The 17,905-nt window shown below is 43.1% G+C and overlaps 1 protein-coding gene across 2 annotated transcripts in view; it reads right to left on the bottom strand.

Moving 5' to 3' along the window:
- The window catches only part of tle5 (TLE family member 5, transcriptional modulator), a 41,498-nt gene that overhangs the window by 21,887 nt on the left and 1,706 nt on the right, over positions 1-17,905 (bottom strand). For both annotated transcript variants that reach the window (XM_069679525.1, XM_069679524.1), the window contains exon 2: positions 872-960. In XM_069679525.1, the coding sequence (XP_069535626.1) occupies positions 872-960 (89 nt within the window). The remainder of the gene's footprint in view (positions 1-871; positions 961-17,905) is intronic.

A 17,905-nucleotide genomic window follows, 5' to 3' on the forward strand; every position in this document is an offset into this window, starting at 1 on the left:
CAGAGCAGGGATTTTGCACACAATTTGCCAGGCTTTCATCTGCCTTCACCCGTCTCTGTTACCGGCAGAGGCAAGCCTCTGGAAGGTTGTGGGAGAACAGGTACAGAGGAACAAACCAACCTCTTCAGGAAGGAAGGCGGGCTTCAAAGACTCCATTCTCACAAAGAGAGGATCTCTCTCTGAGATGCAGACCCCGTGGCGTCCCCTCCCTTTATAACTGCTATCAAACAGATCACTGGAGGTCGAACCAGGCACTTTGGAAGTGCCTCAGACTTCTGGCACTGTAGCTGTATTTAAGCAGGAAAGGGAGATCAATAGCCCAAGGTAAACGAGATTGATTTGGGTATGAGTCAAGAAACGATGTTTCCTCAGTGTACAGTTTGGTGGAAGAGTGGAGAAACAGTGGAACAAAGCAGACAGACATTCTGATTACAGCAGACCACTGAGGTGTCCTTTGAGTTCAAGTTCATTTTTCTGCTTTATTTTACAACTTAATTCTCCTATGAGGGAAGGAACCTACACAAGGTGTGGTTCAAATAGGGGAAATAGAGTCTCAGTTCTTAGAGTGGGCTTGTTTCCAAGCGTTACTGAGTGTGACACATGATGTGAAAGTGTTAAAAAAGCCAATATCCCAAGCTTGTGTCTGGTCAAGACAAGCAGCCATGTTGCTGCTTCATTCTGCAGTTTAACAACATAGCTACAGTTACAAAACTGTGTTCAATAAATAAAAACACTAAGTGATACGTGTACAGCCTGGAGATATACTCCTTATTACAAAAAGCTACAGCAATCAGCCTGTGGTATGCAACTATATCTTATGTGTATTTGTGTGTAGTTGTGTGTGTGTGTGTGTGTGTGTTTTGGTTAGCACCTGTGGTATTGTGCTTGGAGGAACTGGAATTCATCCTTGATCCTGTCACAGGAGTCAGAGGTTGTGAATTTCAGCTGCTGCGATGAAGCCTGTCAAAGAGAAAAACACAAAGAGGTAAGAAAGAGGTTTAAAACATGAAGAGTAAAAGAAGCTGAAAACGAGTAAACAACACAGAAAGAGAGCAGAGTGGAGGAAATAAGAAAAATACCAACATTCAATTTCACACAGTCCAGCAGATACATCATTTATAAAAAGGATTGACTCATGTTTCCAAACACAAGGGGGCAAATGCCTAAAACTCTGTGCAGACACAAGACTAAAAGCAGAAACATGTATCCCAATTGTTTCTACCTGATGTTCAAACCCCTGCCTTTGCACTGTTCTGTTATCTCAATCACTGTGAAATTATGCAAAGGCTGCACACAAACCCACACACAGCTACAATTAGCTCTAGATGGACATCGACACACACCCCTGTGTAACCTTCAATAGACAGAACCCAGAGTCCTCCTGTCCTTGGTCTGGCATTGGCAGAGGCGGCATAGTGCCCATGCAAGTTATAACCCCCAGCCGTTAAGAACAATAGCACATGTTTGGGGGCCATTGCAGCCTAATGACTGATGACACATGATTGAAACAAACTTATAATCGAAGGTGTGTTATTATTTCAGCATTACTTATTGTTAAGGCAACAATCAATTTGGGTGAGACCCATTAATGCTGGACTTATTTTCTTTAAGTACAAATAATGGTGGTAACACCCACTTGTAATATTATTGTAGGGTAATGGTTCAGTTGGTTTTGAGTCCTTTGAGGTGCTTAGCTCCAAATAAAAAGTCTCTTAAATTCCCTCCTCCTCTTTGCTACACTTCAACGTCACACTAAATAGTTTGTTCATATGAGAGATTGGCTTGGTGTGGAGTCGAGATGGCCACATGGATAAAACCCTCTCTTACCATACATGTAAAACAATTATTTGTTTGTTTGTGGCTAATTTTGGTAAAGAAAACTTGCCTCATATATGCAAAAAAAGAAGATTTGACAGAGAGGACAAACAAAGACACAGTATATTACATCGCAGTATTAACGGTACGCAAAAATCTCTACTTCAACAAACTGCTTTGATCTCACAGTCTTGATTGCTAGTTGCCCAAACTTGAAGTGTGGATATGTATAACCTTGTAGCACACGATTAACAACAACATTTGCATATTTTAAAAAAAGGGCACAGGTTTTTTTTTTTTGCCTGGCTCACTGTAACAGTTGGAGTGGTGCTCCTGAAGATTGAACACTGATGCTCAGGAGTTACTATTAAATTGAATTTTCAGGTATTTAAGGGGTTGTTGAAGAGCTTTTGATTGTAATTGGACAAGCAGATGTGGCAGTACATCCCAAGAGGACGACTACAACAAACACAACACCTGTCACAGAAATGTGTAGAGAACACCAGCTAAACAAAATACAGACAAAAAAGGCAAGTTGGATAATGTTGACAAAAAATTGATTGTACAATTGATTGTAGATGAAGAAATTAGTTGGTTAATCTATCCGGCAGTGTTTCAGTGTATTTAGTGCCGGGATTTGATGCTTCCTATATTAAAGAAAATTAAATATATTTGTGTGCTCAATGGTTGGAAAAACACAGTTGTGGACGTAAACTTGGGTTTAACATTAATAATCGTATTTTTGACTAATGTCATTTACTCAATTAAGCAAGAAATAGTTAAGATTATATGGATGAGAACAGAATCATTACCATATTTTCATAATTCATTTATTGAGCTAAAGAAACATCAATAACACACAATTACTAACTTGATCAGTCCCACTGTTGACTTGATTGTAAATTAAAATGGAAACAGAAAGAACCTAGTACCATAGGCTGGAAAGGTTCAATAAAGTCTCTATTATGGGTTAGGGTTATAGGTTAGTACGTTCCTGTGAAGAAAAATCCCTACACAGCGACCTCTCTGCACAAACAATGCATTGTATGTCTCCAAAATGATGTCATCATGGTTCATATTCCTGTGAGATCTAGCACTAGCCGAGCTAGTGTTTGTAGTTTATTGAATAATTTGACCTGCCACGCTATAAATGTTCAATGAAAGGCATTTTGGATAAAACTGAGCAGTGAATTCCACCCATGTGAAGTCATAAAGCCTCAGTTCGGGCCTCATACAGGAAGCTACATCATCGTTCTTTCAAATAGCCTGGATGTAGCTATTAGCCCTCATTGTAATTCTGCCCACACTACATTCCCCAGGCAGCCGTGGACGGCCTGGTTGTGTGTTAGAGCACAGCAAGCATCAAACCCAAATAGGGACAAAATCTCATTATTTCTCAGCAGGCTGCATAATGGGTCAGGTGGGAAGAGGGATCGACATTTTCCCACTATGATTGAGCAGGCATAAAAAACCATCAGAAATCTGATTGCAGCACTTACGGGAAGCTAGCCCGCTGCTGTTGGGAATGACCTGTCGCTTTGTAGCCTGCTCCCCGAGGTACGTCGCTCAGCTTTACTTTTAACTACTAACAGGCTGCTTCACATTCACAGAACCAAGGCCCGAGAATAGCTAAACAACAGGATTGCTTCAGTTTAAATGAATAGATCCTGAATGCTTTTAAGCCTGGTTTATTTTCTGCTTGTGGCACAGTAGACATTGCTGGGCTCGAACATGGTTTAGTGTTGGGAATAAATTTTTTTCAAGGGGTTAAATCATGTGTAATTTTGGGATTAAATACGGTGGCCGGCAAGGGCAAACGTGCTGCAACAGCCCAAACGACTTCAATTAGAAGAAACGAGCAGAAACGATGTAAATTCAAAAACACAAGCAAAAGTCCAAAACAAATTCAACGACGGTAACACGCTACAAATAAAAAAAACTGCTGCAAAAAGCCAAAACAAATACATTAACATCAAACGCGCTGCAAATACAGAAACGATGCAAAGTCAAAAACACACAAACCCAGAAAACGCATGCAAAAGAAAAACGCTGCTAATTCTGTTAGCCGTGCAGCTAGTGGTTCTTTATGATTACTCTGTCCGGTATCGGGCTCCGAGTACAGTGAAGTGTTCGTGTTAACTAAACTAGCAAAAGGCAGTTCGGGTGTTTGGGGTTATCTTGTCCGCAGCGGAAGCCACGGCCTGGCTGCTACCATTAAGTCAGAAACCAACACCGCTCACTTTGAGAACAGGGAAGACAGTAGCGCGGTGGTTTTCTTGCTGGGTTCGGCACCAGTGAGATTCCCCATCCGAACCCCCGCTTAGGCCCCCTGGAGATGGGCACGAACTGATGCTAATCTTCCATCCCCACCGTGTCTTAATCAACCCCGATGTCAGAGTCCAGGGGGCTGTTTTCTGTGTCACGAAGCTGCCTTTTTTAATTATGTCCTAACGACGATATCTTCCACGGTTAATATAGACTCGCAGCTGAGGTTATGTGTATATGGAAAGATTTCGAGCCGTAGCTTTACGCATGTAAAGACACAGAATTAAGCCGTGCAGTAAGTAGCTTGTTAATATATAAAAGAGCCCCCCTGCAGATGAATAAATTGATTAGTCTGTAGGTATTTATCACAGATTAAATCAAATGTATTAATTCATATTAATTCATTTTAATTATATTTAGCCAAATGAAGTTATTTCCTTGCATTTCATTCATGAAGCTAATGTATCTGTGGATCCTGTATACAATTGACATCATGTGTATCATTGTTAGTGTGCAAGAGGTACTATATGTTTGTTTTTTTTGCAGCGTTCCTCTCTTGTGTGTTATATTCCTGTCCGGCTCGGCACTTCCGTTGTGAGGGCTGTATTTGCAGCGTTTTTCTTTTGCATGTGTTTTCTGGGTTTGTGTGTTTTTGACTTTGCATCGTTTCTGTATTTGCAGCACGTTTAATGTTAACGTATTTGTTTTGGCTTTTTGCAGCAGGTTTTTTTTATTTGCAGCGCGTTTCTGTCGTTGCATTTGTTTTGGACTTTTGCATGATTTTTAATTTACATCGTTTCTGAATTTGCAGCTCGTTTCCTTCTAATCGAAATCGTTTGGGCTGTTGCAGCACGTTTGCCCTTGCAGGCCACCGTAATTATATCATCTTGAATATTAAATTAAATATTAGATTCTGTTTAAAATATTAACACCAACCTACAAAAGTAGAAAAAATTAGAAACGTCAAGGTTAAAAGAGAAAATAAAGCAGTCCTCTGCGAAACAGTGGAGAGCCCAGTGACCGCAGCCATTACACTTTCAAATGTCATGAGAAGTGCTGACATTACTGTGCAGTCACCACACACAGAAACCCTGAATCCACACAAACCAAGCAGCTGCTCAGAGACAGAAGCTTGGACTGTAAAGCAATATAACCTTTTCCATTATCTCTGCAGCCAGTACGGCCCGGACCGGACTCAAGCAAACAACAGCTCGGCTATATGGGTCTGTGCCACACAGAGTCTGTGTCAACACGAGGCACTTAGCTACAGGCAGCAGTGCAACTCACACTGCAATAACTGCTCCCTGCACTGGCAGGGTTTCTGAACACTACAGGTTAGCCCCTGTGCCTGAGGGTAGAGTTGTTGCCCTAGATCTGATTTCCTCACGGTGTAGCTCAGTATGCAAACGTTTAAAATACCAAAGTTTCTGTCAGTCAACAGCCCCAGGTGGGACATCCTGCTCCACGGGGAATACAGAGGAAGGCAGAGAAGACAAGCAGAGGAAGACAAAGACGAGAGACAGCAGGAAAAGAAGACCAAGATCTGTCTAAAGCCTGAACAAATACCAGTAGACAGTAGTGATAAATGGAATACAAAACCATATTCTTGGAGACATGTTGCCCACCAGCTGCTTACCAGCCATACTCACATTTCTAAATGCTGTTTGCTGTGGTTAAGCTCATTTAGTATCAGTGATTCTTCCTTGTGGATTAAAAACACTCATGCTTCTATCTGGGTTTTTATTTGCTCTATCATTTGAGTTTGGAGAAAATCATCCGGGAGATGACTTTTCTCAACGAGGGCAATAAATACTGGAGGTGTTTAATGTGGGAATGGTTGCCTTCAGGGGCAAACCGGACTAAAGTGTTTGGCAGTGGTCAACAAGACGGTTGCCTGGGTCAACAAGATAACTGTCACACCTCACCTTCTCTATTTGGCTGACGGCTGGTGATATTTTGAAAGTTTGGCTGGAGGTGATTTTAATATACATCCTCTCTTCAAACCAAGCGAACAAGACAGGAAGGGAACCTGGCAATTTAAGCAACGGTTTTGTTGTTATAAACAGAAACCATACAGCCAAAGGACAAGACAGACTCTAGGTCCAACAAGACAATCTGGTTGTATTTCTAATTATTTCTACTTTACTAAATATGTAAAATATGTTTCTGCCAAAAATCTACCAGTAATTCTCAATCAAGTTCAGGGTTAAACAAACTAAATCCTGTATAAGACGTCCAGCAAACTGCAGGAGTGTGAAGGACGTTCCCTCTCAGCGCGGCCCTGATATTTTATGCCACAACACAACCAGACTATGCAGGCCTCTCCTGGCCCCGTGCAATACACACAAATAACAATGTTTGTTATCTCTCTCTCTGTCAGTGACCAAAACAAGGTGCTCTATGGGGGCCTGAGAGCCCACAACAGATGGATGCCCATAACGTTAATGAAATACTGCCGTAATATTGTGACACATGCCATCTGCTGTGACAAAAAAGCTACCTACACGCTGTGAGTGAAATTGTGTTTGTGCAAGAGTGAGGCTAGGCTAACGTGTGTCTGTGTGTGCGTGCATGCTTTTGTTTCTATTACAGAGGAAAGGCATGGACAGTGTGAATGTGACGCAGAAAGATAAGTGTGTGTTAGAGCAAAACAGTGAGCCTTAACGTTGAATAGGTGTGAGGGACGGATTTTGCGTGTGCGCATCTGTGTGTGGGGTGTGATAAGCTTCTATGCATGATGCTTGGCTGCCAGAGGAACAAATATCCACTGCCATGAATCATACACAAGGATACGACAGCCCACACACACTCTGCCGCACATGCTGAATTTGAATAGTGCACGCACACGCACACACACACACACACACACACACACACAGCACCTAAATGTAGGACAATCTCTAATTTGATTCTGCCCTGCTCCTTTGAGACGTAATTAAAGCATTAAAAAGCTTTGTGCGCTGCTGAGGCAATTGAGACAGTCTTCAGCGAATAAATGGGATTCATCGTTTCAGGAAATTGCTGCCCCTCCCCCACCCCCACACCAACCCAAAGCCCACTCATCGTCACCCCCACCCACACACGCACACACTCCCACCCTTTCTGGCCTCATCATCTGGTCCAATCCATGTGAAATCTACTGTGAACCATAATGTCTGTTTTAAATAAGAATCAGGCTAAGGCTGTTTCTGCTCCATAGATCAGTCGACAAAGGGGATAGGAAGGGATGGAGATTACAGGAGGGGGGGGGGGGCTTCACACACAGAGCACACTACAGTGATTAGACACACCAACAACACATGAATACAGTACATACATGCAGCAGAGCACACACACACACACAAACACAATACACACAGCAGGATGCATTGGAAAACATCCTCCTCGCTATAAATCCTGCCTGAGGGGAGAAGCAGTGTGGGGATTGTATTTCCTGGAGCACTGCCTGACTGTTTACATCTCAGTTGGAGTGTGTTTGTGTGTGGTATATATGAGTGTGTGTGTGTGTTGGGGGCAGGGATGGTGCCTTGGCATTGTAATCGCTCACTAATGACTGGATGTTATCTCACTCCCACTTTTAAATGAATGCAGTAGATCTGCGCCGACGAGCGGTTGGCCTATTTCTCAACGCCAGGCTGTCTGTTGGCTCCACAGAAACAGTCCCAAGGATGCCATTTGAGCCTCCTCCGTCCATCACACACTCACCATTTCCCAGTTTCAGAGTGCGGAGGATGGATGCATACACATTATTATTCAAAGATAACACAATGAAGGAAAATAAGTATTCCCGCTGAAAGCAAAATAATCATTTGCCTTTTTCAGTTTGGTGGTGAGATTAGAAATTATGGCGGTGAATTAAAGCCGGGATGTGAGTGCCGTGTGTGGTCTAGGAAAAATGCCTTCACGATAAGTGCTGAAAGCAGGTATACAAAGTGGTGTTTCATTATTGTGATGCATTTGGAGTAATTCAACACAACTATGCAAAGGGAGGTGCTGTCTCCAAAGATATTCCCATTTCCTGTAAAATAGTACTTGAGTTTTCAGCCCACTGAAATGAATAATTGTGGCCCTGACGTGTGTGTTGGTGAACACAACACATGCAGGATGTGTTTAACATGTAGGCAAACTTCCCAGCGAAAATCCATCATGACATGATTTGCAGAGCCAGACGTTGAGGGCTTAAGCCTTTTGCTAATACAGCCGCACCAAACAAGATCACATCCTCCATCTAAGAATAGCTCCAACCAAACAATTCCATCTAAATATCCCAGATTAGTGTTTGGACTGAAGCGTATGTGCCCAGTGATCTGAGAGAGGGACAGGGCTAACTGGCTCGCGTCCAAGCTCACCCCGGCCAACTCTGTCTGGGCCAAGCGAGCCTTGCTGTTAGCTGCTCAGTGTGTGTGTGTGTTTGGGGTGTGTGTGTGTGCAAGAGGCTGAGGAATAGCATTGTGTCTTCAGCCACTCTGGACAGGGGCTTTAGAGCGCGGGGAGAGCCTAATCCTGTTTGGGCCAGGAATTTGATTTTGATTATTATCTCTCACGAACCAAGCCAAGGCTTACCCCCATTTCTGCAGCGTTATCCCCAAAACACACACACACACAAACACACACACACACGCCTCCCCCTCGCAGCCCAACAGATTTGACCTCGTTAAGACGCTTTAAAGGGGATTATTCTACTTTTATCACTTCGAGTGAAGTGCCCTTGCTAACATAGGCTTGGCATGGCTCGGCCTCTCTCCCTGCTCTGCAGAACTATCTTGACCCCCTGTGCAAGGCCAGCCAAGCGCGCAGTGCAAACACACACAAACATGACACTTAAGGCACACTGCCCTGCAAACACATATGCACAAAAATGTAGTAGACTTTAACCACACACACGCACACAAGCATGTACTCAAACATAGCAGACACAAGGTGGGGGTTGGCATTCTATAACTCAACACACACACACGTACGCGCACACACACACACAGGAAAATAGTGCCGAGATTGCAAAGCCAAGGGAAATGGGCAATTTGTCAAGAGTGGGGAAAGTGGTGAGGCCGACAGGGCTGTGGGTTTGGAGACCATGGCTGAGATTAAAGCCAGCTTCGCAGAAGGGGGGCTTTAAGATTACACCCAGTACGGTTGTGTGGATGATTGATGCCTGCTTGTAAAACCAAGGTTATTACTTACAACAGCCGAGGAAGGAGGGGAGACAGGGAGGGAGGAAAGGAAGATTAGTCCCAAAGTTCGCAACAAATAAGTGGACAATGAAAGTAGAAAGCTCGAGCGCTGGCATGAGGCTGACACCAGGGGAACTTCTGTTTCATCTGCTCGACAGAGGCGCCCGCACTTAAGTTCTGATGTGTGCACAAGTTAAATGTTTTAAAAAGGTAGAGCTTTTTTCTCCCTCGACAACAATTCAAGTCTTTTAATTTTGAATACTTGTTAATGAGTCCCAGTCTAATCTTTAGATTATCATACGTGAATATTAAAAATTCTGCTTGTCTTAAGCCACGTTCAGACCGGCTCCTCAAAAATCAATGTTGCACTGACAGTGTGAATGAAGCATGCCTTAACAATCAATAAACAAAGTGTTTGCAAGATGCTGTAACATCATTTGAGCCCCTCCACCCCGACACATTTCAAACGCTAGAAGTGGGTCAAATGCAACCAACACTATTTGTAACTTACCAAAACCAAAAGTCCAATAACTCAATTTTAGGAAGAAATAGGAAAGCAACGCAGAGGTGAGAAAGCAGACATTGTTCTTCCGATCGTTTTCGTATGTACCAACGCCTGCACTAGAACTCCTTAAAGAGGGAAACAAAACCTGGTTCAACTTTTGAAACAATGCAACCCCAATTCATCCAGCAACACACTTTATTGGTGGCCTAAAGGCAAGTACACTGTTATCGCAACACATCCATACCAATGCAGCCTCTTTGGTTTTTTAAACCCTGTTTTCAGTGTTAATACCTGCATATAGTGAGACCATTTCTTTAGCCTGTGTCTAACAACTGACAGGGTGTCCTGTTGCAAATATCAAGCATGCATAATAAGGATGGGACTGGCTGCACTCAGGACTAGCGGGGCGCCGACCTCACAGCAGGGTGGTGACAATACCTGCCAACAAGTAGTCTGAATACAACACAACAGAGCCCAGACCCGTCTCGTAGTGCACTTTTGTCCTCAGCGGCTCCCCCCTCCTGGACAAACAGACAGAGGGAGGGAGGTTTTCACTGCCTTGCTGTGAATCCTCATGTCGCCTGAATGAGATTTTGGTGGCTATGAGGCGGCATACTGTTCCAGTCTGGGCCTTATTGCTCTTAGGCACACAAACAGAGCAGCTAATTCTCTTGTCTGAGCTGGTGCAGTGCATTGCGTATTGGCAGGTCTAGGGGGGCCCTGGCTGGGCCGGGCCAATCAAGCAGCCCCCCGTCGAGCCGCTTTGTTCCAAGCCATCGCACCGTTCTGCTCTGAGGAAGGGCTGCCCTGCCCACCGCCGCCACCCTCCCTCTTTCCCACCTCCCACACACTCCTCGTAGGGAGCCGCTGCTGAATACTGATGCAGCCGCTCCACTCCAACCCCACCACCCCCACCCCCCAAACTACACTCCCACACAAAAACACACACACCACCCGATGAGCTCGCAACTGTGTGTGCAAGCGTGCATGCAAACACACACAAGCACAAAATCCATTACCATTCTACTTTTTTTCTCTTGACGCACAACACCCTTCAGTGCATTCAGACACACACAAATATGCCTATAAGGCTATTTTGTACATGCACACCCATAAACGCTGCAGAAACTCAAATATTCATATCAGTGAGCTCACATTGCTCACGCAGTCTTCAGCAAAACAGAAAACATGGTACAACTCAGCAGACATCTGTTTTTATTTTGATTCGTGTCTCTTGTGAATTTGCTGCAGTACTTTATGAAATGCCAAGTAGCCCAGGCAGACAAAGAAGTACAGATAGCACTCAGTGTACATTTATATCAGATCTGACATAGAGACCTTGTATCACTGTAATTTGGGAAAAAAAGTGACACAGCTTGGTTATTTTTATCACAATAAGTTCGTTAAACCAGGCAATAAGCTGGGTTAATTCTCTTTGTCTCGTCTTTCCTGATGAATATGTCTCTGCTAATGTTGTTTTAAAATTTACTTTCTAAATGGTCCAGACTGTACTCCACAATAAATAACCATGCGGTGAAAGTTTTGTAACTGATTGGGCCAGGAGGGCACTGCATCATTCATAGTGGCGACATGTTTTCTGTCGCCTTGATTCAGTATTTCCATCAACCCAGAGGCGGCTCCGCTGTACGCTGTGGGACCCACAGGGATGGTGCAGATGGTTTGTGTGTGTCAGCCTCTGTGCTTGTTTGCTTTAGCTGAATTCACACTGTGACCACACCTAAAGCTGTATAACATTGAGCTTCAAACACAGATGTTGTTTTAGAAATCCCCGGTTAAGAAAATAGATTTGAAATAACAGACAAACTACTGTCATATTCATCATCTCACAGTCAATATTAACTTAATCTGATAATCTTGAGTGCACACATGCTCACTTAATCACGCTTGCTTTGTAAAACTAATAACGTTTTGACATGTTAGACAACCGCAATATGTATATATTAATATGACGTTTAAAAATTACATATATTATTATATATTATTGTCATTATATTATTCTACGCATATTGCTATGTAGTTCTCTTGTCATTTACTTATATCTATTGTGAGTGTCTGGGCTGTCTACATGAGGAAGTATGATCATCTACAGAGATTGAATATAATATAACCGAGGTGCGTTTGCCGTCTGTTTCTGTTTTGTTTTGTCCGGCACCTAAACAAGAATCATAACTATAAAAGTGTTTTTCACTTTGCTGAGGTGGACAAGATAAAGTGCAATGGAAACAGACTTGGTGGATAAATTACGTTTATGACTAGGGCTGGGTATCGATAAAGATTTCTCAATTCAATTTGATTCTGATTCAAAAGGTCCCGATTCGATTCGAGAGTTATGGGAAAAGGCATACTGTACAATATGCCGAAAATACACTCGTGGCCAAAGCCGACGCTAACAGTGAGTAACATAAACATCTGTGCAAAAGTAACTTATATATTCATGGACGCACACACGATAAAAAGAGTCCGTCGGCGATCACTGAAGTCTCCATAGTAGGTGCAGTAAATAAGTCCGGGCATGTGCCGTGTTTCGGCTAAGTCGTGTTGCGTTCAGGAGCGCTCAGAAACGGATCAGAAACGTTTTTATACATATTTTTAAAGATCGATCTCGGGATTTATTAATCGATATTGAGTCATTCAAATGAGAATCGTTCGAATTTTTAAAGACGCATGTAACTTCCACTGAACTTTCCGCTTTACTGAGGACACCAGAAATTCATGATTCAATAAAGTGCCAACCATTGATGATATCGTTGCACACAATCCGAATATATTTATATAACAAAAGTGAAGGGAAATGCACATTAATTCATGTTTTTTCCACAAACTACTGGGGCATGCCGCCCAGGGCATATTAACAGCCATCACTTGGTGAACAAATTTATCATCAACATCTATTAATCCACCCAAGAAAACATCATCCAAAAGACAGTACTGGACAAATTGAGCTCCACTGACAATCACACAAGTTAATGCAGGACCTATGTATAAAAAGGAATACTGAATTACCATTTTTAAGTTTTGTTACCATTTGTGAAACATTTAGAGTGGGTTAGGGGGTGTAAGGAGGGATGTCTTTTGGGTTTCTTTCTTGTCCATTTCTTCCAACTGTAACCATTTAAAAGAAAGGCTTTAAATGACTTTAATAGCTTAAAGTCTGCTGCTTGGGTGCAAAGGTCTTTTGTAAGAAGGCTATAAGTCAGAATGTTTGAATGTGAATTCACAGTCTATACTTGAGTCCAGGTCAATGTGTGTGTGTGTTCAAGAAGAGAAGGGTTGCACCAGTCTACTCCCCTCCCTTTCAACCGACCCCAAAGCATTTTGACAATCATCCACTGTGGCCCTTCACAAAAATCAACATCACCTGTGACCCGTGGCCTCGACTCAGCCACTCAAAAGCGGGGCCTCCTGCAGAGAGGGGGGGCGTTCGGGGGGGAGGGGCTGCCGGGCTCTGTTTGTCATGCTAATCAGCTGGCCTAACCTTAACGACCCAGACATCTGCTGCCCTGCATGTGTCAAGCCCCACATTCAATTTGTTCCCTGGATACAAAAAGCAGGTAAGACCCTTGAGGCTGCTAAGAATGTCTGTCTGTGTGTGTGTGTGTTTGTCCTTGTTGTTCATGCTGCATTGGTGAAAGAGAAAAATCCTTTTATTTCTATGCATGTACTACTGGAGGCATAATTACCAGCAGAGAAGAGAGCTAAAGTGTGTGTTCGTGTGTTGTATGTCGGATTTGTGCTTTCTTCTGTGTGTGTGTGTGTGCAGTCTTTAATGTCCAGTACCCCCCACACACAGCCACACAAACACGTGTAAGTGTGTGCGAGTGTGTGTGCAACAGAGCAACGAAGCAGGAGTGGGGGGGGGGAGTTTGTTTAATGGGCGAGACAGGGGACCATGGGGATTAAGCTCCCCCCAGCTGGAGGCTTTAGAGGAAAGGCTGGGGGCTGTCCTGTTAATTCAAGTGGGCTTAATAATGCCTGTGCACCCTCTGCCCCTGACCCTCCCACCACTACATCAGATCTGGGAGGAAACGCATGATAAAGGGAGACAAGCAAGAGGAGGAGGGAGTGTGTGTGTGTGTGTGTGCAACCTGTGGCCATCTCCACAGTCGAGCATGGGCTCAGGGGACTTGAGAGATTTCGCCTCCACATTACTCGCTCTACTCTGCGGCTTTGGCGCTGTGCCTTTCTGTTGCTCCACTTTCACGCCACAGCCAGCTTTGTTGGAGCTGCATTAGGATTAATCAACACCCAAACAATATGGCAAATGCTATCAACTGGGTCAGGCACTGTGCAACTATCAAATGAGGCTTTTCCCTCTTAAACCAATGAACTGTGCTCCATAACCTGTGACAGTGGATTAAAATGCAACGAATGACTTAAAAAAAAGAGACATGAGGCTCTGTTAAACCTCTTTCTTGTATCTAAATGGGACAGACAACTGAAGGGAACAAAATCATTGTTTTCCAGATAAAGCAATTTTGCTCCATTTATCCTTTTTAAAGACACCTAAGCATCGCTACCAGACTCTAACTCTTGATTAAACAAAATGCTTCCATATAACTAATACAAATTATTGAACTGGAATGTTGAGCTAGTAATGAGTATGTCTTGAATGAAAAACTTAACCATCTATATGGGGAAGAAAATGGCCATACCCAGTGTTAGACAGTACAATCTTTCTTGTTTTGTGTTAATATGTAAATATATATTATTTATCTCGATCGCAATGTTGGCGTCCCACGATTAAATAAAATCAACGCCAAGCCACTTCCCCAGGGGGCCATCGAGAGGTTTTGGCTTCACTTTTGGGGGAGCTGGCATGTCATGTCATGAGCGCCTACCTTTCAGCAGCAGTTCAGAGTGGAAGAGCAAACAACAGAGACCAGTCGGGAGAAACTAAAGTCACCTGTCTGGAACAAAAGACCTGAGAGCTGGTCCCCCGAATCGGCTCGTCATCGGTTGTTTGGAGGTATTTCTGATTTAGGGCAAGTGATGTTAAGCAAGAAAAAATTCTGTGCAAAGCGTACATGAAGCCTGTGTCTGTACCACAAAGCAACACAACTTAACTTGTTCAACCACCTGAATCAACACCCAAAAGTGCAGTATGAAGAGTGTAATGAAGGCCAAGAGGAATAACGTTGCAACTTCCCAACCTTGTCGACGTCAAGTCAGACCTCCATAACAGCGAGGTTGTACAGCACGACACCCTATCCAACCAGCTCCCAAAGACAGACACAGGCTGTGTTCGAAATGCCATACTATATACTACATACTGCATACTGCGTTAGGTGGTAGTATGTAGTACGGAGCTGTTCACATTTATTTGGCTGTATGTAACGCCAGGCGCCAGAATCCAGTTGTGGAGAGCGGAAGTAAACAACAGCCTGCGTGAGATAGACTGGTCCGATGCATACTGGAGATCTTTTCCGAATCAGTATGACATCCGGGTGTCTTTGGCATACTGTAAATGTTACATTTGTTTGCATACTGCATACTACATTTTGGCCAAATCAGTACGTACTACATAGTATGGCATTTCAAACACATTTCGAGCCTAAAATTACCAATGCAATCGCTTTTATATATATTTTGCCTCTAGAAGATGCACCGAATCAAAGTAAAGAACCTAATTTTTTAGTTTGATGCAACATTTGTACATGAGCAGGATGCAGCACAAAAAGGTCGTTCCATTTATTTAAATGTGAAAGTACTAAAATAAAAATGTCCCTAAAGTTAATAAATAATTGTGATTAATAAACGTCATCTCAAAATAATCGTGATCATCATTTTGGCCATAATCTGCAGCCCTAACTTAAAATACTCAATCTACACAGGAAATGACTTAAAATTAGTCTAAAGCTATGTAACCACAATGTCCAACATTAACAATAATATTAACAATACAGCTCCTCTTCCAGTCTTTTGCTGCTTGAACTAGACACATTCTCCATGAGAGGATCCTTGATGGTGCACGTCCACAATGGAAATATGAGGCTTTTGTTCAAATCATACACCGTATTAAATCTTTACGGTAATGTTACTATCGAGTAAACAAAGGGAAATAAATGGAAGGCAGATTCGGGAGTAGCCGTGTCAGTTTGAGAGATTCATCATCTGTCATTATGAGGCAGTGCTGTTAGTCTCTCTCATCCTCCTGCTCCTTATCTTTGACACTCATATCTATACGGGTGTCACACGTTCTCTCCATCCCCCGGCCTCTGTGACAGCAGCAGCAACGGAGGAGAAAGAGGATTGAAAGGGGATGTTGTGTGTGGGTTTGTGTGTGTGTGTGTACAGTATATTTATGTTTGAAGACACAGTAGAAGGTGGGGGTCAGTACACACGGGTATTTGTGTGTGTGTGTGTGTGCGTGGGGGGGGTTGAAATGGCTTGTTGCAGCAGGCTAAGACTAAAGCAGCTGCAGCGCCAGCTAAGAGACATGCTAAATTCCCAAACCCCATTTTTTAATCCTGCGTGTTGGGTCTTAATACTCCAATCAACAAGCATAAGGGTACTCAATTGGATTAGAAAAATAACATCCTATCAGGCAGGCATGCAGGCAGGAGCGGAGAGGCCCAGATGCTCTCACCTTGGAAAAGGTGACAGAGTTCTCACCCCATCAGGAGGTGACTGCTTCCCGACATCACCCAGGAGGGAGGGTGGTTTGAAAACAGGGCCCTGCGGTGACATCTTGCCCCAATGATTTTTCGGAAAAGTGCAGGAGAGTATTATCTGAACATCTACAAGAATAGTTGTCCCTATTTTTAATTTTAAACGGAATAATAGAGACGCTCTAATACAATTGTTTTCCTCCCCGATACTGATTCTGAATTTATGAATCGTCCCATACCGAATAACAATCCAATACCAGGGCAATAGTCTAAGTGTAAGACGGTCATAGCTGAACAAAAAAAATCTATGAATTATTAACAATTCTGTCGGGAACTTTTTGTGACACATTTCTCCCTCTTGTCTGCAGAAGAGCCTGAGAGAATCACTGATGTTAATGTGAAACTGCTTAATTCAGTTTCTTGCGGGTGTGAATCACCAGTCAGTTTGTTTGGAGGAGAGTACTCTGCAGATTATTTGGCTCTCGTAACGATACTCTAGAAAGATGAACACTGAAGGAATCCTAAGTGAAAAACAAACAGGGCACCTAGATCCAAACGAACTGCACTGTTCTATTGTCACATTATAAATGGCCAGAAATCAGCTCCAGCTCTTCTTTGCCACTGTAAATAGGAAGTTGCCAGTGGCATCAACAATAAATACAAGTTGGCAGCAAAGATCTGAACCTTCTCTTGTGGCATTACAACTCTGTCCAAAAAATTGCAGCCCTATTAAAGATGTTTTCCGTTCGGCAGCATTTATCGCTCATTAATACGGGAATTTTAGGGTGTGACGATGTATCGAACAGCTTTGTGTTTGATTGGATCTGTAATCAGATGAGGGCTACTAAAACTAAATAATGATCATATTCAAAGAAATGTATCGACACGTTAGACCTTTCAGACCAGACAGTCCAGTAGAATGAAATATTCAGGTTAGTTAAAAGCACTAGACTCCCTGAAGGCTTTTGAAAGTATGTGTTTCCCTTTTAATTCAAAATTAGGCATGAAGCTTCGCTAAGATAGTGACAGATATACAGTACGTCTACAGAAAGCACAGCCAAAGCTGTAGCAGCTGTTTTATTATTTGCAGTTGGAAATTGTTCTAAGAAAATCATCCTTTCAGATGAACAGTATCAGAACACTGAAGATGAACTCAGTGAATCGCATCACTTATAAAGGATTCCACTCATCTGACAAGCCAGGCTGCGACCAGAGCTTCCCAGATTCTCTCATCCTGCTCTCTTGTCTGTGAACGTACATCATCTGGCTCACATCAGCAGCAGCACCAGAGCACAGGCACAATCAGACTGACTGCCAAAGGGCAAAACATTCATGTCACAGAAGACATTCAGGCTCTAGCTTTAGCAGACAACTCAGAGGTAAAAGATCTACAGACAAGACGATGCCACTGAGAAGCAGAGGGCACCATCCCTGCAACACAACAGTCTTCTTGTGGTTGTGTTTACCTGTGCTGCACAAAAACACATACAGTTTTTTTATATTTGTCCATGCAAGGATGA

Source organism: Semicossyphus pulcher, unplaced genomic scaffold (assembly GCF_022749685.1).
Source record: "Semicossyphus pulcher isolate SPU_LCO1_2020_fin unplaced genomic scaffold, fSemPul1.0.p SCAF_4, whole genome shotgun sequence".
Taxonomy (NCBI): Eukaryota; Metazoa; Chordata; class Actinopteri; order Labriformes; family Labridae; genus Semicossyphus; species Semicossyphus pulcher.